This window comes from Corvus brachyrhynchos, unplaced genomic scaffold (genome assembly GCF_000691975.1).
Source record: "Corvus brachyrhynchos isolate BGI_N302 unplaced genomic scaffold, ASM69197v1 scaffold293, whole genome shotgun sequence".
Classification (NCBI taxonomy): domain Eukaryota; kingdom Metazoa; phylum Chordata; class Aves; order Passeriformes; family Corvidae; genus Corvus; species Corvus brachyrhynchos.
The window spans coordinates 2,751,687-2,774,410 of record NW_008237410.1 but is presented as its reverse complement, the minus strand read 5'-3'; the positions used below and the strand labels follow the sequence as shown (position 1 = coordinate 2,774,410).

Here is a 22,724-nt window from a genome sequence, read left to right as displayed (position 1 = left end):
CCTGGAGGGAGCAGCCGGGTCAGAGACGCCCCTGCCGGCGCTGGAGAGCGGACAGAGAGTTTGGAGGGAGCGGTGACGGCAACCGTAACTCTTTCTGTTGTAGGCAATGGGTTCATGGATGGGAAGGAGCTACAAAACTTCATCCAGGAGCTGCAGCAGGCACGGAAGAAGGCAGGCTTGGTAGGTTAATGTTTCGCCCCACTTTCCTGTCTTCTTCGGGAAAGAAGAGTTTTCTTGAGCAAACTCCAGTGCCCCGATTCCTTCCGTTCTCCCTTGCCATCACACGGTTCATGCACCTGCCGCGCCAGGAAAAGGGAAATAGCTTGGTTAGAAATGCGCAGGTTGCAAATCAGATAAATAGTCTGCTTTGGGAAGGTGAAACAAGGGTGCACCTCCCTGAAGAGCAGCTCCCGCTCATACCTTGCCGGGCTACAGGCTGGTACTTCTGACAGTGCTTAAAAAGAAAAGTCAAGAAATGTGTGGATGCTGTCTTTTTATCTTGGAAGGGACCTTATCCCATTGCAATTAATCTTACCTGATCCAGATATATACTCATTAAAACTGGCGAGGGGGCGGGGGAAGGAAGGGAAGAAAATAGAAAAAGGACGAAAACAAAGATAAAGAGAAAAAAGAGAAAGAGAGAAAACCAACACTTCAGGGTAGTTGGACTCTTAATTTCATGCCTAATGGGCAGCACGGGCTGAAATGCGTTTCTGCCCCTTGGTGGTCACTAAATAGATCTGCAGATGACTCCTAAACACTTACTGCTCTTCACCGAGAGTGTGAGTACCAAATCCTGGCTGTTTAAATGGCTCAGAGAGACAGCGAAGTTTTTGACAGTGTTGTCAAAACACTTCTGCATGTGAGTTATCGAAACATTAATTAATAATTTCCTCCAAACTATACCCATATGGGGGGAAAAGAAAAGGGAGAAAGAATGAAATTAAAGGTTGCATGTAAAGATACAGCCACTTCTAGCATATAACTTAGTGGAATCGGTCTAAATGAATCTATGCTAAAAGACTTCCGAAGAAATAAAAAAAAATTTACAGTTTAAGTGGATGATGTGTGCAGGGAGGAAATACATTAATAGTTCATAATAAGAATGCCTCCAAATTGAGAAGTAGCTTTTCAATAACTAACTTTGTTTTGAAAGTTCCTGTATATCTAAGACTAAATACAGAAAAAAATTAATATTAATATTAATTATTAAAACATTAATATCTTAATTGTTTTTGTGGAAAATTGTATCATATTAATTGTATGAGTACAAACTTTACAGACATGAAAATTTGTCTCCCAGCAATGCCTCTAATGTTACTGCAGTCTAAGTACCAGTTAATTCCTGTTAGAGACATTGCTGTAGGCTCTCATTTTCCTGAGTGCAAGTTCAAACTAAAATTAAAAATAAAATAAAACAAAACAAAAGTTAAAAAAACCCAAAAACCAAAAAAACTAAACAGAAAATTGGGAAAGGAATGTGGGTTTTTTAGAGGGAAAAAGTCTATTTTTTTTCACAGAAAAAGATTGAACAACTTCAATACGTTTCAAGTACTGGAAGAGAACAAATGTCTCTTCTATACTAAAGTGCAGAAAACATAAGTTTGCCCAGTAGAAAGAAGATATTAAAGCCTCTTTATATTTAGCATGAATGGCATTGTTAGTAGAAATGCTAATATATTATTGAGTACTTAAAAAATTAATCAGAAGCTCAAGGAAAAAAATATTTGTAATTTTAAGATCAGGATCTTTCTCTCTCAAAGCAAGTGTGCATCTCTTTAAAACATAGCCTACTCAAAGCAACACAGAAAACCTTTCAGGATTATTCTTATCTGCTACAAATTTTTTAATATATATGGGTTTTTTTAAATAACCCCTGCCATTATCTCACACTGTATTATAAAAATGCTCAGATGTTTAAGTTCTTCTGTCCCATTTCTCTGATTCAAACCTATCTTTGGAGTGTTCTGCTGAAAAGAACAATCTACAGTAGCAACACCAAATTCAGCACCTGGTCTGTGGGCTCTGGAGTATGGCTGTATGTCATCTTAGGTTTCAAATCTAACCTGATTCTTGCGTTTGAAGGCTCATTTGCTAAACAAGCATCTCATTAGTTCATTTCTTGTCTCAGGGGATACTAATTCAGTACCTTTGAATATCTATTCTTTAGCCAGAAGGGACACATTGAGAAACTAGTGTAGGTTATATGTCATTTCCTTGTCTGTCCTTCTTTTAACACCCCAAAGCTTCTTCGTCATCATTAACTTCTGCATTTCAGGTCACTCTTCTGCTCACTTTTTTTGAAATATTCAATTATGCATTCTTCATTGCTGGATTTTACATCAGTCATGCCATATGCATTAAAGAATCACATTGATGCTGTCATTGAATAGGAAGGTTTAATATTTCCCAATATTCTTCCCAACTACAGAACTCTTCTAATTATGTTCTGATGCTAATCCTTGTATTAATCCACTCAGTAAGCCTGTACTTTCACAGCTGCTTTTTCTCAGACAGAGAGGTAGCATGCAGCTTGATTCAGGCTAGCCCCCCTGAAAGGGGGGAATGTCTACTTAGAAGTTTTAGTGCTTGGGCTTTGGTAACATTAGGCCTTTTTGCTTCATGCATTATGGTAGATACTGAATTGATCTGATATAATTTCAGCCATGTTAAAAGAACTGCCTCTTTTTAAAGGCAAAAGCTACAAAAGTATATAAACATAGCTTCCGTTTATTGTGACCCACATTTATGCAATACATTCTCTATTTGGGTGCACCAACTGCCAAAAGAAAGTCTGGGGTGTAAATGACTAATGCAGAGGTTGATAAAGTGTCAATAGGTGGATCTTGTCTGAGCTGTTCCACATCCGTTTCTCACTTTCCCTGCCTATATAGATAATGACGACATTTCTGCACAAAAATGCATACTTTATGAATACAGTCGTGTAAGTGTTTCTGTAGTGCCAACTATCCTTACATTTTCAAATCATATCAAAAAAAGCTATTTTTTTGCAGTTGTTGGACAAGTATCTTTTCTGAGGTGTCTGACTGAGGCGTGAGGGGCTAGTTTCTTCACTTCAAAAATTGAGTACTGCGTCTGTATCAGGTTTAGGACTAGTCTTGGTTAAATTTAGGCATTTTTATTTGACCAAAAATATTTATTTGAATAACATAAATAACTCTTCAAGCAGCTTATAAGAGGGTGAAGAGAACACCAAAAATTCACCATCATTTCTGAATAATGAACTAAGAGGACAAGTTTCCTGTTTTGTTTAGCCTGTAATCAACTGTGCCTCCTTCAACTGGCTGAACACCAAAAATTCACCATCATTTCTGAATAATGAACTAGAGGACAAGTTTCCTGTTTTGTTTAACCTGTAATCAATTATGCCTCCTTCAACTGGCTGGACACTGTCTGGAACTGCAGAGCTGCTATTAGAAAGATTAGTAAAATATTTAACCAGGACTAATTAAAATCTGAGTGTCTAATTCTCCATTCTATCTGCTAAGAAAACTTGTCCCCACTTTGGGATCATTAGATGAAAGGTGACTTTGAAGTCCATTTTATTAATAACCACATCTCTAATTAAAGCCATGGCAAATTACTAACCTGCCATGGATGACTTTGACGGAAATAGGATACTAGGCCGTGATTGTATCAGCCACAAGGAACTGACATTTTAGTTAGCTTTGGCAGGTGAAATTTGGGACAAGCTACAATGGACTTTGTACAACTGAGATTTCACTGTGTCTCCAGTGAGAAAATCACTTAGGTCCCATATAATCAGATCTATTATAACAACTAAACCTTTAATTTCCAAAGTCTGATGTAACTTCATCTATAACTGTAGAATTGTCCATTGTTTTAACATGACTGTAACCCTGTTTTTGCTGCATGATTCACTAGCTTCCACCTCTAAGAAATACAATGAAAATTAGAAGTTTCATCAGTATTGAAGGTTGATGACAGCTCATATCAAAGCAAGGCAGGTTAAGTTGAAGTGTGAAATCAAATATTTAGATATTTACCCCAAGGCTGGCACATTTTGGCATAACCTAGAATGAGGATAGTCTTTAGAGAACAGATGTATAGCAGGGACCATAATTTATGCGGACAACTATGATGGCTTTATTCTGTCAGATTTAAGGTACTTCTTAAAGTTTTCTCCCACCTAAATCTCCCTCTCCACATTTAAGCAGTGACATTTTGACTCTGTTTCCATGATAACCAAATACTAAACAGTGAAAAACGTGACATTATGATGAGTTCTTTTAAGACTAAAATAGCATCCATTGTTCAGGAGAAATCCACTCAAAGACGTGGAAAAACTATTTTGGTGTTCAGATGTATTATACTGAAATTTTTTCCTTATTTTGAAAGATTCCGCACTGCCTTTGAGTTACTAATTTAAAAATGAAAACTGAAAAAATGGACTAATAATTGCCTATGAACTTCACTGTCACCCTCTTAAACAAAGGAACTGTTAGACACATCTTCCAACACATCTGTCTTTGTAATTTTTTTTTGTTCTGTAAACTAAAATAAGAGTTCTAAGTATTTAGATGCCAATCATTTCCACTGGCTATAATATAATTCCCTAGGAAGTAAAATTTATCAGAATGGCATTATTTATGACAAAACACAATGCTCATTTTCATTTAAACTTGACGAGTGTAGCTGCAATGTGTGAGTCCTTCATTAAATGTGGAATATTATTTGACAACTAATAGATTATTCAAGTAAGTTTACGTATGTTTCTTGTGTTTTAAAGTAATGATTCTATCATTGTGACTTTCTAGGATTTAACACCTGAAATGAAAGCTTTTGTGGACCAATACGGGAAGACTACTGATGGAAAAATAGGTATAGTTGAGGTAAGATAGTTACTTTGTAAATTTACTTGAAGGAAATGCATTTAGCACAGAACAATGTGAGCATAATATGCCAATACTTAGGATTTTTAGATAGACAGAATATTTCTTCCTCTCCTTTTTTTCTTTTCACTAACAAAATTTTTTCATTAACAAAAAGTAATGTTTTCCTTACCACATTCCAGACTTTTCACCACAAATAATTTAACTTTTCTCTCATTATTAAATAAAAATAAGCATCAATAGCGATTTAGTTTTCTACAAGGTAGATAAAAATTCCATTTTAGAAATTTAAATTTAAAAGGTAATTTGATGAAGAGTGATGTGCTGTAGTGCTGCCTGTGATTTTGAGCTAATGCTCTGTCACCATTCCTAATAGTGATATTAGGATACTCGATAACACCCGAGTGAACTTAATTAAGCAGTCACTGTATGTAGTCTATTCTGAAAAACAACACATATGGCAAGTCAGCATGTTAATCATGATAAATGTAAACAAAATTTTAATAGTAATTGTGATTCCAAAGAAAGAATTTCTTAGGATTTCCTTTCTTGAACTTTAACAGAACTTCAGGCAGAAAATTCTCACACTCCTTACTCCCATTTTCTAAAGAGGCCGAAGATAACCAACAACTTCTCCTCATTCAGCTGCTCAACAATTGTATAACTTAGACAACTTGCTAGGAAGGGGGGAACCTTTGTGTTTTCTCTCACTTTAACTCTTCAGCACTGCAAGTCAAAAAGGAGAGTTTGTGGGGTTATGGGGTTACAGTTTGAGAAGTCACTTCTCTGAGCTTAACAACTCATTTATGTCACTCTGAGTGCAGTGAGACTGCAGTTTTATTATTAAATGATACTATTTTTTTTCCTGATAATAAGAAATCTGACCTAGAGAGCTAATTAAGAAACAGCTGGAAACAAACCAGTCCTGCAAAATTGCTACAGTGACCAGCTTTGGGTCAGTATCTAATTTTAAAACAGAGGACTGAATAGAATCTGCAGAAGTCAATAAAAGTATCGCTGCTGATGCAATAGATCATTTCAAGATACCTTTTCTCCTCTGTCATATGTCTGAATTTTATATACTTGTTTAAAGGCATATGTAATTATGACTAAACTACCATAGAAATATGAACAATTTGTTTCACTTGCAGCCACAGCTGATTTTTAAAAGTGCATCTTTTGACAATAGTTAGCATTGATGAATAGCTTTGCATCTAGAAAGAAGTAGTATTTATTTGGTACAACAAATTTTTTGGTTTTGGACTAACGGATGCGTATTTATTTGTTATTGAACAATTTAGTCTTTTTGAATATAGCAAGCACTGGATGCAAGAAGAATGTGTGAACAGTGCCTGAAAAAGACTGTGGTCCTTCACTCGGGAAAGATAACTGGAAGTTTTACCTTTCAAATTCTATTTCTGATTCTGATATTGACTTAATGAGTGAAGATGAGCAAATCTAATAGGGTCTGATATGGCTCACCACCCCCAGTGGAGTGCCAAACATACTCAGCATCCACGGAAGCAACTGAATAGTGTGATAGTATGGAGTTCAGTGTCTAAAGGGACTTTCTCCCTTAATATAGCAGTTTCCAAACCCAATAGCTATATTTTATTTCCCTTACATCAGCATGATGCTTGATTTGGAAACTGCTGATGGGACTCGTGAAATGTGTGGTACATGCAGAGCAGTATGATATCAAAGTTGGTATTTGGGCTTGATTCTCCTTCCTTATAAAAAAAAAAGTATGCAGTAATTCCAGATTGTTCCTGTTTACATAGTATATCAAACAGTTTTTCTGAAAATTGTGTGAATGCTGTTTAAAAAACCTTACGTAAAGCCGTTCAGACTCCCAGCTCTCATAATGAACATGCAGCATTTGATGAAGAATGTGCTAGTGAATAATGAATTTTCAGGAAAGGTCTGTTGACTGAGATAAAGAGGAGGCCTGGATGGCTTCATAGAGGAAAGGGTGGATTTTCAGCTCAGATTAAGTGTTGTTTCTGTCTTTGCAAGCAGACTGCAGTTAGTTCGCTGGCTATTATCCAGAGTCCTCCAGCTAAAGGCAGAGCCTGACCTGCCCACTTTCTTGCCATTGTGTAATAGACCTTTAATTCACCTTCTGTACTCATTGAGACCAATGCTTTTACTAAAATGTGGCTGTGAAACCCAAGGTTTCAAAACTCAGAACTGCGGCAATTTCTCATTCAAATTATTTGAAGATTACTGCTGTAATCTTCAAATTGACTACTTATTAGCCTAGAATATTCTTTGTACTCCCATGCTCTATTATGGGATTTTAAAAAGCAAATTCACTCTATTAGGTGAAAGGAATTTTAAATAGCATTAAATATCAACTGAATTTACTTAGAGAACAATGTCTAGGAAAAAGTTCTGATATTGTTTTAGGTACCGAGAGTATTTTTTCTGCTAGGTAACCTATAAAGACACACCTCACCCTGCAGCTGACCAGAGAGGAGACAAACCAGTCTTAGGCTTTGTCCTCTATTATTTGTGATCCAGAGATAACCAACCTTCTCCATAAAAGCAGCAAGGCTTACTAAACTAAACTACTATTGCTGCTATAAGCAGACTCACAGTGGTCTGCACTCTTCGTTGAACATGCTCACAAAGTCCACCTATGCTTATCCGCACAAAGAAATCATCATTTAAAATAGCCCCAGGTTTCTGTCTTTCTTCTTGGTAGTGGTATAAAACTGGGACTGGGAAGTCGAACCAGTTTCCACACAATCCACTCATCCCTCAGTACTGCAGTTTTCCACAAAAAGCAATTTAATGTTTTCCCCTGAGACTTACAAGGGGTGAGAGGTATAGCTTAAAATAAGGTAATTTTCTTCCAGAGGTAATATATTCTGTACCTCAAATACAGTTTGTTAGTGCTAATAAGCTGTTAATGATCCTTTCACAGTTACTATTTTACAGTGCCCTTGCAAAATTCACAGGAGTTAGCTATGTCATTGAATGACATCTTATTTATATTTTCCACACAAGCAAACCCTCTCCCATTGTTATAATCAGTCACTTCTCTCAAACTCTCTTTTTTATTCTAAACAGTTCTTCCATTCAACATTTGCTGTTAAATAGGAGCGCACACTGAAAATCAAAGCTTTTCTGTCATGAGAGAAATAAAGACATTTTTTCATAAATCAGGACAAGTTACACACATTTAGCTACTGCGTACACGTAAATATATACTTACCCACAAGTGTATATGCTATTTATAATGGAGTAGGTTTTGAAAGCTGCTGACAAAAATGCATTTCTTAGGTCGATTTTGGTTTCGTGTTCAGCCACTTAGCAAAAGTACTCAGAAGCCTCTGGTGGGCCTGACAGCCTGTCATCAGCTGCGCCATTTCTGTAAGGAGGGTGCTCTGATGTGTCTTTTCATCTGTACCAACACTGAAGAATTTAACTGATTCCTTCTATATATGATTTAAGAGAAACAAGAGATATGTCTCCATAACTTTGTTGTGTCTGTGGGGTGGGAGCTGAAGTCACTTACGGCTCTGCTGGATCCCAATAAAAAAGCCTCAGCAATTAGGCAACAGCACTGAAATAGGCAGAACAAAAGATTTGAGGGTGTGAAATGGAGGCAGAAAAACAAAAATTTGAATCAAAATTTTAAGATGGGACTCCAGAAAGTCCGCAGATGTCATTTTACATAAAAGTATGCGGCTAAGAAATCTGTCTTTCTCCATTTTCTCCATAGTAAGCACAGCTGGTCTATTCTTCAAGTAAAGTTTTTTTAATCAAAACACATTTCATACATTTTGAGGACAGAAAAAAAAAATTGGGCTTTTGTTAAAAACAAATCATGATTCTACATTAAATTATACAGCATACTTTCCATCTTCCAGATTTGTCACTTGCCAAAATTGAGTTATAGTAAATGAACATTTTCAATAATCAGTACAATAATGTCTGATTTTAAAAAAGCCTTTTGTAGAGAAGAGGCATTGGAAGAACTATCCCTGGTTTTGCAGGGCTAAAAGCCCTCTTGATTTCTTTCTGGTATTTATAGCTCTTTTTGAACACATCTCTGTGACTGACAAATGAGAACTGCCTGCCCTTACCCTCCCTGTTTTCTTTTTTTTCTCCTGGCCTTTCCTTATATTTAGCCATTTAAATTAAACATGTGTTCTTCATGTCAGTGTTCCTTTCTTTCTTCCTCTTCCTTGGTATCTGTGAGTAGTCTGTATTTCTCAGTTTCTTAATTCATGGTCCTTCACACTTATCCTCTGTGAATCCCTGTGTTAAGCTTTCCCTTCATGCTGATTCAAAGGATTTTAACACAGATTCTAATTCTGCATGGGTGAATTTTTTTCAGCTTTCCCCAGCTACCCTTTTGGTAAAGTGTTACCTCACTCCCTTCTCTCAGACTTCAATTCTGTTTGACCTTGATGACTATGACAAAGCTGCAAGCCAGAAGCCTTTCGGAGGCATCTTCCAGACACTTCAGCTAGCAGGATGAAGCTTCCAAGGGGGCCGCGATACGGCAGTATGAGCACAAAGAATTTCATATGCTTTTAAAAATCATCATGCTCTATTACAGGCTGAGGTGGCCTAATGAAGAGCCAAAATTTAATCTTTCTTCAATTCTGTTACAGCTTGCTCAGGTATTGCCAACGGAAGAGAATTTCCTGTTGTTCTTCAGATGCCAGCAGCTAAAGTCAAGTGAAGATTTCATGCAGGTACAGTGTGAAAAGTTGCCTGTTGTAAGACCTGCTTGCCGTAAACGTATCATTAAAGCATTCACATTCTGATTGCAGACATGGAGGAAATATGACAGCGACCACAGTGGCTTCATTGATTCTGAGGAACTTAAGGTAAACCAGTATCTACAAGCATGCATAACATGAGAACAGGTGTTGGATCACAGCCTGTGCTGCTATCTCTTTCTTCAGATACCCACTTGTGCATGATTTTGCATTTCAAACATGACAAAAATGCAATACAATTAGCTGATTTTTTGTCGTCAGTAAATTATTTAAAGTGAAACTCTAATCTGATCAATGTTTTTTTTAAGCCATGTTTTAATTCAGATCAGTGTTGGTATCAAGTGACTCAGAGTACTAGGTAGCTTAGAAGTAAGAAAGATTAAGAAAGCAAGATGAGTCTCTGACAGCTATGTTGGTTATTATTTTGGCCTCTTAGGGAAAAGGGCTGCTTTGTTGTGTTTTTTCTTAAGAGCATCACTACTATTAATCACTATGGTGCTGGGCAGATTATGCTGTCTCAAGTACCACGTAACCCTACAATTTCCTCTGTAATACTGTTAGACTAACACAAATGGAATTACGCTGCCTCTGCTTGGTTAACCTAGTAGGATTTCGATATCAGCTTTAATATGCACAAATAAGAGCAAAATCTAGGTTATCCCATTAGCCATCTCAGCCTTGCACAGTTAAGAAATCATAAAACAAGAGTGATTTTATTTCACTAGTCATACAACCAACATCAATTTGTCAATGCTGAGTTAGTGTCACGGAATCACAGGGTGGTTGTTAGGGACCTCTGGAAGTCATCTGGTCCAACCCCTCTGCTCGAGCAAGACCACTCAGAGCCAGTTTTCCAGGACCTTGTTCAGATGACCTTTGAATCTCTCCAAGAATGAAGATTCTACAGCCTCCATGGGCAGGCAACCTGTGCTAGTGCTCTGTCATCCTTGCAGTGAAAATGTGTTTCCTGATGTTCAGAGGGAACATTTTGTGTTTACCTTTGTGGCCACTGCCTCTGGTCCTGTCAGTAGCCTAGCTCCATCCTCTTTGCACCCTCTCTTGAAGTATTTATATACTATGATGATGTTCTCCTGAAGCTCCTCTTCTCCAAGCTGAAGCGTCCCAATTCTCTCTGCCTTTCTTCATAGGAAAGATGCTCATATACAACAGCTTTCTGAGTAGAAAGGTGCCATTTTCCACAGTTCAACTGCATTTGATTCATTTACATTCAAAGGAATCAAAGCAATTCAAAGCAAGAGAAAGATCTAGCAGTGTTTATCCATCTAATTTGGACTATTTTGCTCATATGTGATATAAAGAAGAGTTACGTAAGTTTTAAATAAAGCACCAGGAGATCAAACTGTCCAAAATCTTAGAGTTTTTCTGCTCAGAAAAGGAATCCACGACCAAAAATTCACATCTTTTTTCCTTTTCCCTTTCTCTTTTGAGTTCGATATCTGTGTGACATTTGCTGGGGATCTAAGCTTAGGGTAACCCTCAGGCAGACAAGCCCATTCTTCTGCTGACTGGTAGTGTCAGGTTGGTGTATTTAAAGTTGATAGGATCAGGAAAAGGTAGCACTTGAGAACTCTCCAGCTGTTAGGTGATGCCTGCTGACTGCTATATTTTAAAATAGACTTTTAAAAGGCAGGGCTGATTGAGGACCAGCTGAAGAATGAAGGTATTTTAACTGAATCTCTAATGGTCCATCTCTCTTGTGCTATGAGGTTTTGTTTGCCTCAGAGAAAGAGGCCATTTTAACACCAAAAATAAGACATAACTGTCCAGTTTTATTTTTAGATCAGTATTTCTTGGCAAGACGGAACATTTTTAAGTATTTTCTATGGGAGGAGTACACCCACTTACAACTTTGTAAGTGAAATTTAAGCTGGAAATCAGGAAAACTTTCTAACAATAGTAATGGGAGTAGAATGTGTTGTCTAAGGGGGAGGCAGACTCTTCATCATTGCCGGTATTAGGAAAGGTTTGGCAATAGCTCAGATGAGAGAGTAATTCAGGAAGTTTAGATAGATAGGATCCTTTCTTGAGACATAGGATCCTTTCTTGAGACATGGACTGAATAGCCTTCTAATTTCCCTTCCACTTTTATTTTCCATTGAAGCACACAACATTAAACATGTTTCCATAACATCCATTCACAACATTCCAGTCGTGTTCTTTGTTATACAAGCTACCAGGAAGGGCCTGCAGCATGGAGGGGGCCAGACTAGAAGAACTATAGTGGGTGTTAGTCATACAACTATTGACATGCTTGCATTCAGGTTCAGGAATACAAGTATATTTTCTTATAAGCTCCCCCATTTTCTATCTTGAAATGTGGCCAGAAATTCCACAAAGATAATGACACTCCAACTGATGACAGGAATTAGGTCCTTTATCAGGTCCTGTAATGCCCTTGCTATACAGTTTCGTATCTTTCATTTTTGATGTCACAGACCTAGTACAGAAATCTAAAACACTGAATGGGTGGAAACCATCTTATTTTTTTAAGTAAAAATGGCTGGTGTTTTAAGTCATATGTCATCAAATTCTCATTCAAAAATGCAATGAAATTGGCTGCACATATTTAAAATACATGGTAGGAAGAAATATTCACTTCTAGCTTCAGGTACTGCCATAGGCAAGGACGAAACTTGCTTAATCATTGATCCTTTCTGTAAAATTGTTCCTATGTTGCAAAAGTGATTAGGCATCCAAGTTTTCAAGGAGACCCAAGGTTAATTAGTTTAGTTTACTGATAGAGCTGATTAAGAAGCAGTATACTTGAAAGCCAAACTTTTTTCCAAATTCACAATACAACAAATGGCATATAATGCAGGAAGTTTTATTAGCTACTTTTTCCAAACAAATTGCAATATATTTGAACTTACCAAAAGAAACATGTATTCTTAGTTGTTGATGACTATTTTTTTCCTACTTATTTGGAACTTCAGTAGTAAATACTAAAGTGGAAGTAAAATAGTATTTCCCATTACTTTAATCTGAAGTTAGCAAATCAAACATTTTATACTGTAGATAAAAATTCACCTATTACTCTATTTATTTTAACAGAGCTTCTTGAAAGATTTATTACAGAAAGCAAATAAGCAGATTGAAGACTCAAAGCTAACGGAATACACAGAAATAATGGTAAGGTTATTTACAGGCATAGTGGGTTAATCCAAATTCTGTTTATCATTAGCCAGTGGAAGGCTCCAAATGACTTGGAGACCCTCCAGGTCCCAGTCAGACTATGACATTGCAAGAGAGAGACAGCTGTGGCACCTATCCCTGCAAGTATTTCTGCAGCTACAGAGCTTTAATGGGCAGTTTGCAGGACTGCTTAAGAAGAAAAGCCCAGGAATTTTTAACCTTCTGGGTATTTATATAATATCATGCCATGCCATTGTATTTTCCCTGTTTTGCTTCCTTGTGCCACTACTTGTAAAACCAAAACCAAAATCTTCACATTTCATGGGAGCAAAACTGTTCTTGTCATAATTATATTATAATATTTAGATCAAATTAATTTGGTGTTATTTTCTATGCTTTGCCTTCTTACAGTGCTGTGGTGTCTGTCTCTTGTCTTAAAAGCCATCATTGCATGGTGGCTTCCTTAGATTTACAGACATCTCACACATTCCTTCTCCCCTTGCTTCACAAAAGATAAACTGATGTTTTAGATAAACACTATAGCAAAACTGTTGCTTCCCTGGCCTCAAATCAGCCCGTCCTTGGAACAATCCATCCATCCCATTGCTATGGTTCTTCATGGTAAGGACCAGTACTAGCTTCTGCATGGGCTTTTCAATAAAAAAAAGACCAGAACTCTGGTCTTCAGCAAATGTATAACATTACATTTTTTGTTTTACCAGCTTGTTTTCGTCCTAAAATACTTTTAACAATCAAAAATGTGCTAGGTAGATGTACTAGCCCTCAAACTGGCTTAAGATTGGCAGAACAAAACTTGTGTTTCTCCTGGAAAAGGTCTGCTGGTTCCATTGTACCAGTATAAGCCATTTACATAGAATTGTCACTGTTCATTCACAGCTGAAGATAACATTTTCATTCAGGGAGCTTTTTGACCTCTATCCTGAAGTATGCTGTAAGTTCTGGCCTCTGCTGAGACACACAATGACAAAGAATGTAGCTATAAGAGAAAAAAAGATAAGCCCAGCTCTCCAATAATCTCCTCAGAAGACAGAAGGATAGTAGAAAATGCACAGTCCTGAGCAGCTGCTGGCAGGCAGAGCCAGTCACTAACAACTCATCAAAATACAAAATAAGTTCACAGCTGCCACTGCTTACCTCCCCCAAATGCAAATCTGCTTTCATGGGAAATGCATGCAAAGCAGATGCTTTTATACAAAGGAAGGAAGTGCTAAAAGGAACCACGGTGTTGTGTAGAAATAAACATTTGTAGAACGTCACTTTTTTCTGGTATCCTTTGTCATTTATTGTGTATTAACAAAGTGAAATTAGGTCTTTTTTCATTGCATTACATTAGTTCCCTCTTCAAAAGGATATACATTTATGTATCTATGTCAGTACAGGATGTTGCTTTTCCTTTTACCTACTACTTACATCTAAAATGACTGTGACTGCAGGGGATGGGATGGAGTGTGGGTGATGGTGCTTTCAATACAATGTTTTGTAGTCCGCTGCTTTTGTGAGTCTGATACAGCAAGTGCCATGTAATGTTTGAAAGTTAAAAAATGGAACCATACAGACATAAATATTGGAAGAGAAAGTCCTATGCAGGAGCAATGTCTTCATCTGCTTCTAATAGCTATTAAAAGCTGTTTGTGCCTCTCAAGTAGCAGGAGCTCATCCTTTCAAGGCCTCAAAAGAAAACACTTTAATAGTAGAGTTATTGAAACTTATTAGAAATAGTAATCATTTATTTTGTGGAATTATATTAACATAGTTATAGCTATAATTTAATAATGTTTATTTGGAAAGATTTATTTCTCCATTTGCATACCATCAAGAAAATATGATCATCTGCAACATCTGTTCATTTTTAAAAAAAATGTATCACTGTGACAAAACATTGTCTTTACTTAAATACTTAGACCTAGTCAATTGAATGAAATGTCTGGTGTTTTCTGTTTAATGCCTTGGGTTCTATTGCACTTTACCCAACATTTTTTTCATCTTTGTTAATAGAGAATAATGATTCTAGTATCCAATCATGACATTAAGTCAAAAGTAAAATGTTACCACATCAACACTTCTCTCATTTATAAATAATTACATGCACATTTCTCATACAGGATATTTGTTTGTCAGTGAAGGCAGGTTAAGACCTACCTTACTACAGGTTAATCAGAATTGCTCATCTGGTTTCTTATCAAGCTTTTGCAGTAGAATTAATTACTCTAAATTACTTAGTCAGTACTTAAAATAAATGTATTACATAGCAAAAGTGACCTGGGGACATCATTTCAGGATAAAGTTAATTGGATTTAAGTTTTCCAAATAAGTGTTTTCTTCATTAGGATAATTAATTTTGATTAGCAATGTAAAATTATATATTCTTGCAGCTCAGAATGTTTGATGCAAACAATGATGGAAAGTTGGAGCTTACTGAACTGGCCAGGTATGTCTTCTGTTTCTTTTACAAGTGTCATGTACCAAGTGCTGTAATGGGAATAGTTAAATATTTTGACCTTTGTTGTTTTTTTTTTTTTCTCCAAAGACTACTCCCTGTACAGGAAAATTTTCTTATTAAATTTCAGGTATGAATATTCACATTCTTCAGGTAACCTCTCACCATCACACATAACTGGTGTCATTAATGGATTTGTTTTCCTTTTGGCATTTAGGGTGTCAAAATGTGTGCAAAAGAATTCAATAATGCCTTTGAGATGTATGATCAAGTAAGTCTTAAAAAAATGTTTTTATTAACTGTGTAGTTTGTTGGCACTTATTTTCTGAATTTGTGGAAAACAAGCCATAACCTCTGGAATTAAAAATAAATTTTTATACTTATCTTTAATGGTATTTTTCAGGATGGCAATGGCTATATAGATGAAAATGAACTTGATGCCCTACTGAAGGATCTCTGTGAAAAGAACAAAAAGGTAATCCTAGAGGACTTCTTTCTCCTTAGAGATTAGATTTAATTTGGATTTTAAGGACACTTTAATCCACCCTAATAAGATAAATATAGAGCTTCTAAGTCATAATTCCTGAAGTCAAAGTACAACTAAAAATTGTGGTGGAAATAATAGCCTGAACTAGAGGAGTTGTGATTACATAGTGACACTGTCAAGAGCTTGCTTGCTTCTGAGACACCAGCTAGCAGCAAGCTAACATATGGCTGTCATATGGATAACATACAAATATATAAAAACATTTTAGTGTGGTATTGTCAGACAGGCTGAGAATACCTGGGATTTTTTCTCCTTTCCTGCCATTGGAAGTAAACTTGTTCATGCTGATAACTAAACAGGATTATAAAGCATTATCTGTTCTTTAAATAGGAATTAGACATTACCAACCTTGCAACATACAAGAAAAGCATCATGGCCTTGTCTGATGGAGGAAAGCTTTACCGAGCAGAACTGGCTCTTATTCTCTGTGCTGAGGAAAACTAGAGCTCTTCTGTCATGTCCACTTAACTAGTGATGTACTCTACACAATAACTGTGCACTATAAGGGAGTAGGCTGTATTTTTAAACTGCATATAGAAAATTAGCCAGGATGTGTGGCACATTCCTTTCAGTTTGTTTCTATACTGTTTGTAATGTACAGTTTTTGTAACAATAAGATCGATAAACAGAATGTCAGTGTTTGGGCCAGTCTGTATATTCAAAAAGAAACTAAATATGTCAGGGTTGGTTTTGGTTGGGTTTCTTGCTTTCATAAACATGGCTGGAGAAAAATTAAACCTGCCAACATTGCTGTGGTCATCATATCCTTTGACACTTGCAACATTTCTTGTTGAACTACGTAACAAAAAGATCTACACATACCTTTCCCATAACAAATAAATGTCGGGTTTTAAAATATATAACATGAATTCAGATTAAATATGATCTAGGTCTGAAATAGGAAAGAGACATTGGCGTGTCTGATTTCAAAAATTTAATAAGGCACTAAGAAATATTTTCAGTTGTCAAACCACCCACTTACAGGTCTGTACTCTCTGCAGTCTTACAATTACTCTTCTCATTACGAATTCATAGCATATAGACAAAGCATTTATCTGGAATAGATCTCCATGCAGTAGTTGATAAAAATATAGTGGTCTCAATCTAGCTGTTTTACTGAATTTAAACATAGGCACTTCAGAAATAAATGCCTTTAAACTGTCTTGAAATCCTGGCTAAATGACAGGTAGTATAGTTAATACACAGATTACCATATGATATTATAAGTGTACCTTTCATGACTATTGCTGTGTCAGAGAATATGACAATCCATTTTCTAAACTATTTTCACATTTTGCAGGTTATAATTATTCTAGTAAATTGCTGTTTTTACATCATATTCTGTGTAATCTATAATTAAATTTAATATCCTAAGATTATTGGTGTCTAGTTTGTGTATCTCCTGGATTCTTGTATCTGTACCATGTAAAGGACAAACTGACTATTTTAAAAAAACGTGCCTCCTTGGATATTACACTGAATTACTAGTCTGTATCACTAGCATTAAAATTTGACATTAAATGAAGAAAAAAAAATAGTACAGATTTTATAACAATTTATTAATTTAGTTTACATGGTGGGCTCTGCTTTTTATTATATTAGAGATGTATTTTTTAAATGGGAACTATACTATGAAGCAGCCCTATCTTCTTGCATACTTGGGTTTTTTTGCCTGGCTCCCTTTTTACTTTACACCAGTTTTATGCCAGACAACTTCAGGAATGTCCAGGTCACTGCTCCCAGTAAGTACTGGAGAAGGAAGGAAATTGGGCTCTGTCTTAAAGCCAATAAACCTATGCTGCCTCCATGTACAGCTGTTTCAGAAGCAAATCCAGGTTAGCAGATTAGCTATATACAACTTCTCAGATACATTTCTGTGTCTTATTTAACAAAAGGAAGTAAAAGCATTTTATTTGAAACACGTCTCAAACAGTGAGGCTCAATCCTTCAAGATTACAGTCAATGAACTCCCACTGAAAGGAATCTTTCAATTCCTCAGGTGAACTCAAGCAACTAAATACCATTTCAGGAATGGCCTAATGGCCTTGGGCTCTCTCCAGGCTGAGCCTTGGAAAGTTAAGGGGTAGGTGGTGTTGGATGGGATCTTTCTGGGAAGAAAACCACACAAAAAGCTAAAATAAGGTTAAGCCAGCTCATTCTCACTGTTTTACTCCCACTCCATGCACAGTGATTTAACGTCTTACCTGCTTGTCTCCTCTTTTCTCTATGCAATGTGAAATACAATTGTGTACATTAAGTGAAGGAACAGTGAATCTGCCTATCAGTACAATAAATGATTGATATTGTTCATACTGTGCACTTGAAATCCTGGATTTTGCCTTATTTTAACATTTTAATAGTGTAAAGAAAAAACCCCAAACCTTGTGTGTAAAAATATGTTTGCTACATCATTACAGTGAGAGATAAAGCTTTTAAAATGTTTTGACAGAGTCACCACAGAAACTGAAATCTGTCTTCCTGAACATGAGTAAAGTTTACTGTCACAGATCCGTTCTGAAGCTACTGAAGCTCTTCTGCTACTGCTGCTGCCCACCAGCTGGCTCTGCTGCAGGGCACAACACAGAAAGCAGGTCTCAGTCACCCACAAGCAGGACGTTTCCTGCAGTTATTTCTCTTAAATAAAAGTTGGATTAAAACACAGCGGTTTAAAACCCCAGTTCTAGCAAAGGTGCCTACTGTCAGTGCAAAGCAAATTGTGACAAGTATGGCTAGGTCAAACTGCTGTAAAACCTCCAGGTTTTATACTCTAAATCACTCCTGGGCAGACTGATTTTAAAATGTCAGGGTTGGGGCAGAACAAGGCAGAGAATCGTAAGAGAGGTGATGATAGGGAAGATTTCTTCTTTCTTCTGGTACACATCTGGTGACCAAAGAAAAGTTAAATTGTAGCATGCACAAAGATTAATTACATGATGTAGTGCAGGTACACCATACTCCAGCTAAACACAGAAACTGAGACAGAGCTCCTTGGGAACCCCTTTACTGAAGCTATTAACTATTTTGCTGCCTATAAATACATAATTTAATAAACATGCAAAGAAGCACTCAAGCTAACAAATACCAAAACTCACTATCCTACAAATCATAAGTATACTATAAAATAGAAGCATACTACTTTAGTTTAGCTTCTTCTAGTTTAAATGTGTACAGATTAAAATTGAACATGGCACTAGGTATTCAAATCAAAGAAGGTGATCTTCTAGTAATTTTAAAGCACAAACCAGCAAACTGAAAGAATAATAACAACAGTAACTATGAGAACCTTTATAAACCCTTGGCATTATAAATGTAGTGTTTCCTGACAGAAGTAAACCTTAACAGTACCAGATTAGGTGGAGTGAGTGCCTGCTTCCAGCTGGGCCCACACCACCATCCATCAGGGCACCTCAGGGGCCACTAACACTGCCCAGCTGACCATTATGGAGAATATCATGTGAATTTTCACCAACAACTTAATCAGGATTGAACACAGCTCTTGAAGCAAGTACTTTGGCTTTCTTTCATTCACTGCTGCACTGTTCTATCCTCAACAGTTCATGCATCATAGCACTGATCTAATCCTCCCTGTTTACAACTTAGTTACCCACCTTTGAAAAGATTATCCACACAAGCTGATGAAATTTCTAAACACTGTATTTCATGGGCAAATGTTGAATACAGACCAGGGTGCTGAAAGTCATCAGCATTTTATGCAAAATGAACCTCACCAATGAACAAAATACCTACACACTGCTGCAAGCTCCACTTAAACCTCAATTAAGGCTTTGTTTCTTTATACAAGTTTTGCTTTTTCTGGTTTATACTAAGCCCTCATCATATTCATGGTTATCGCCACTGGTTACGGAGGGAAACTGAAATCCACTCCTACTTGCTGTGTCTTTGAGAAGATACAGAATGCATACTTAGGCACCTGAATGTACATGGCCTGATTTTCTGAAGTGCTGAGCACCTCCAATTCCCTCTGAAATCAACTGAAGTTGTTCTACAGCAACTAAAAGCAGGTCAGTGCACTCAAATCCCAAAGACTATTTTATTTTACTGCATATTAAATGATCACATAAAAGACTGTGGGGTTACCTTTGTTCAAGTGGCATTACTTATTTAGCAGTTACATCACAAGATGCTCCATGGAGTTAGACAAAGGTACAAACTTTCTTGCAATTTAGTGTCTTTAGTTACATGTCATCAGTATGGGAAAAAAAGTAAATATAAATGAGCAGTTCGTGTGCCCATGAACTTGGAAGCCAGTATGGACAGGTAGGAACTCACAGTTCCCTCAAACAGTATCATCCTCTGTTTGTGAAGCAAATTCTCAATTTGGGAAATACAAGCAATATTCTCAACAGTAATTAAAATATTCAAGAGGAGAGAATTCCCAGAACTAGGAGAACTAAAGACTGACAGAAGTTCTGGTATCATAGTGAAGAGGTAATACCACAGATCTCTTTCATTTGCAACCTTAAATGATTTTCATAACTTGTTGATAAGCCCCTACTATAGCACAAGACCACTTTTGCAGCACTGAATTAATCTAATAAATTGTAACAGACAGGTTCAAAGACAGTAAATCACCAGCAGAAATAAAAAGGGTAATTTCAAGATTTAATTAAGCAGACAAGATGCACTTTTCAGTTGAAAACAAAGAATCCCCTTTGTGGGTGTCTCCAAGTTGAGTTCATGGAAGTGACAATACTTTTGACTGATGGATCATGCAAAAGAAATTTTAAAAAAGGTATTTTGTGAGAGATTGGTTATGTGAAAAGGGACATATAGATTCAGGATATACAGATTCTTTGCAGCTTACTGATCTGAGAAGCTGGCTACGTGAGAACGGGCACATAGGCCCTTGCAGCTAGCTGAGCAAGGTCTCATAAGACAATGCACCACACATCCTGTGTAACAACTGAAGTTACAGAATATTACATGTATCTTGCTCAGTAACTGAACCACCATTGAGCCTTACTGCTGAACTATGGGTTTATTTGCAGAGCCAGCAAGGTTAGGTTTTGGCAGTATAAACAATAGACGTCTGTGGTTAGAAGGCCAGGGAAAAAAGCAGAACTGCTGACCACGAAAGGGGGTCTAAGGAGGGGTTTAGAATCAGCTTAGTCGACGTGAACCACTTAGAATGCGCCGTTACAAATAAGCATAAGGCCTATTATTGTTAGTATATAAGGAGTTCTGGTACAATCAATAAATCGGATTGCTGCTGATCACTCATATTGAGCATCTGGGTTTCCCCTCTATCGCGACAGTATTTGGATTTTAGGGAAGTATCCTTGTGATTCATGAAAATTAAACTGCCTCTGCAACCCTACTGATTCCTGTTGCAATCTCCAATATACACCATCACCTTTTCTGACTCATTCCTCCACCCTCCTGTCCCTCCAACTTCATAAAATCATTATACCACAAAGCAGTACTTTTTTTCATCCTTCCCTTTACATTGTGGCTCACTGGCAATCTCAGGGTGAGAAATGTAATAATCTCAGGGTTTGAGACAGCATGGACACTATCTCTCCTGCCAGTTTAGCTACGTTTGGAATACAGTAGCTGTGATGACTGTGCTTTACGTCAGTCTGTGAGTAATGCAAAGCTGTGGAGCATGCTTTTGGATTGGACACCTCTTGGGTTTTAGCGATATTTTATGCCTTTTTCAGGACAGTCTAATCCTCATCAGCATTTAGGAACAGCTTCTTTTGGAATTTCCAAACCAGACACTGCCTGGGTTAGGCAGCAGCTATAAAGCTTCTTCATCTTATTCTTTTCCTGAGTTCAGATACCATGTGTTGCTGCTTCAGTATTATATTGTATTTAGGTAAAACATAAACTTTGAGATGTTTAGGATTCATGTCTTCATAGTAATGTTCCTTTCCTGTCCCTACCAAGTCTAACAACTCTTACTGAAGGAAATGTGTCCCAGTCAGACTATTCCATTCTCCTGCAGCAGTGGATGACAAAAACAGTGTTACCTTTTTTCACTTAACTAAGTCTATATATTAGCAAATATTTTGTAAGTTAAGTAACATGTAACTCTTAAAACATTATATGCCATTTCTAAAACCTGCATCAATGATGAGCAGAACTTGCATCTGATGATGAGCAAAAACCAGTATATATGGGCCTAACTTCTCAATTAAATCACTTGTTGGGGAAAAGGCAGGGCTGTCATGTCAGAATGTGATCTTGATTACACACCTACTAAACAGAGGTTACCATAAAAAACCTTTACATTATGCTCAAGAACACCTTTAAGGCTGCTACGATAAACACAGTTGCTTTGTTTTATTATCAGTGGCTGTTCAATCTCCCACATGACCATTACTCATAGGAGAAAGGCTCAGGAAGCCTCCACTAACACAGTCCACACTTTCAGCAGAACACAGCTTGCTTCAGATTTCTAATAAGACAATCAAGCGACTTCAAAGTCAGATGTTGGCATATGTTACGTATGTCCTGGATTATGTGGAAAAATACATGACTGCCACCAGCACCAGAAGGAGGACATCCTTGAATTGATTCTATGGTCCTGACTCTTACATCAATGTATCGGTCTCAAAGCACATAAAACTATGTACATGCACAAGCATGAGGACACACATGGGGACAGGTTGGAGCTCTTTTTAAACACAGAAAAAGGCATTGATTTCAGGCTGTAAAGGCCAGAGGTTGATAATTTCTTTGAGGAATTCCAACCATTGTCTGAGGCACAAGGGACAAAAACTACCAACTCCATAAATTTGGATAAAGAGGGAGAGCAATATTTTTATCATCTGCATATATGGGATGGATAAACTGACTAGATTCAGAAGTAATGCCATCTGAAAGTTTCCTTAGTACCAGCCTGTAAATGCAAGTGAAACCTAGGGATTTTTCGTAAATCTCAACAAATGAGGTTTCAACACTTTCAGTCCTGATTTACCAACATCCCT

At 37.0% G+C, this 22,724-nt stretch overlaps 1 protein-coding gene across 1 annotated transcript; it reads left to right on the top strand.

Annotated features, from left to right (window-relative positions):
- Positions 1-73: 73 nt before the first annotated feature.
- CALB1 (calbindin 1) lies at positions 74-18,097 on the top strand. Its single transcript, XM_008631224.2, has 10 exons — positions 74-180; positions 4,800-4,874; positions 9,503-9,586; positions 9,665-9,721; positions 12,686-12,763; positions 15,160-15,215; positions 15,315-15,354; positions 15,442-15,495; positions 15,628-15,699; positions 16,102-18,097. Exons 1-10 carry the CDS (start codon positions 115-117, stop codon positions 16,213-16,215), a joined length of 696 nt encoding a protein of 231 aa, XP_008629446.1. The 5' UTR covers positions 74-114; the 3' UTR covers positions 16,216-18,097.
- Positions 18,098-22,724: the final 4,627 nt, after the last annotated feature.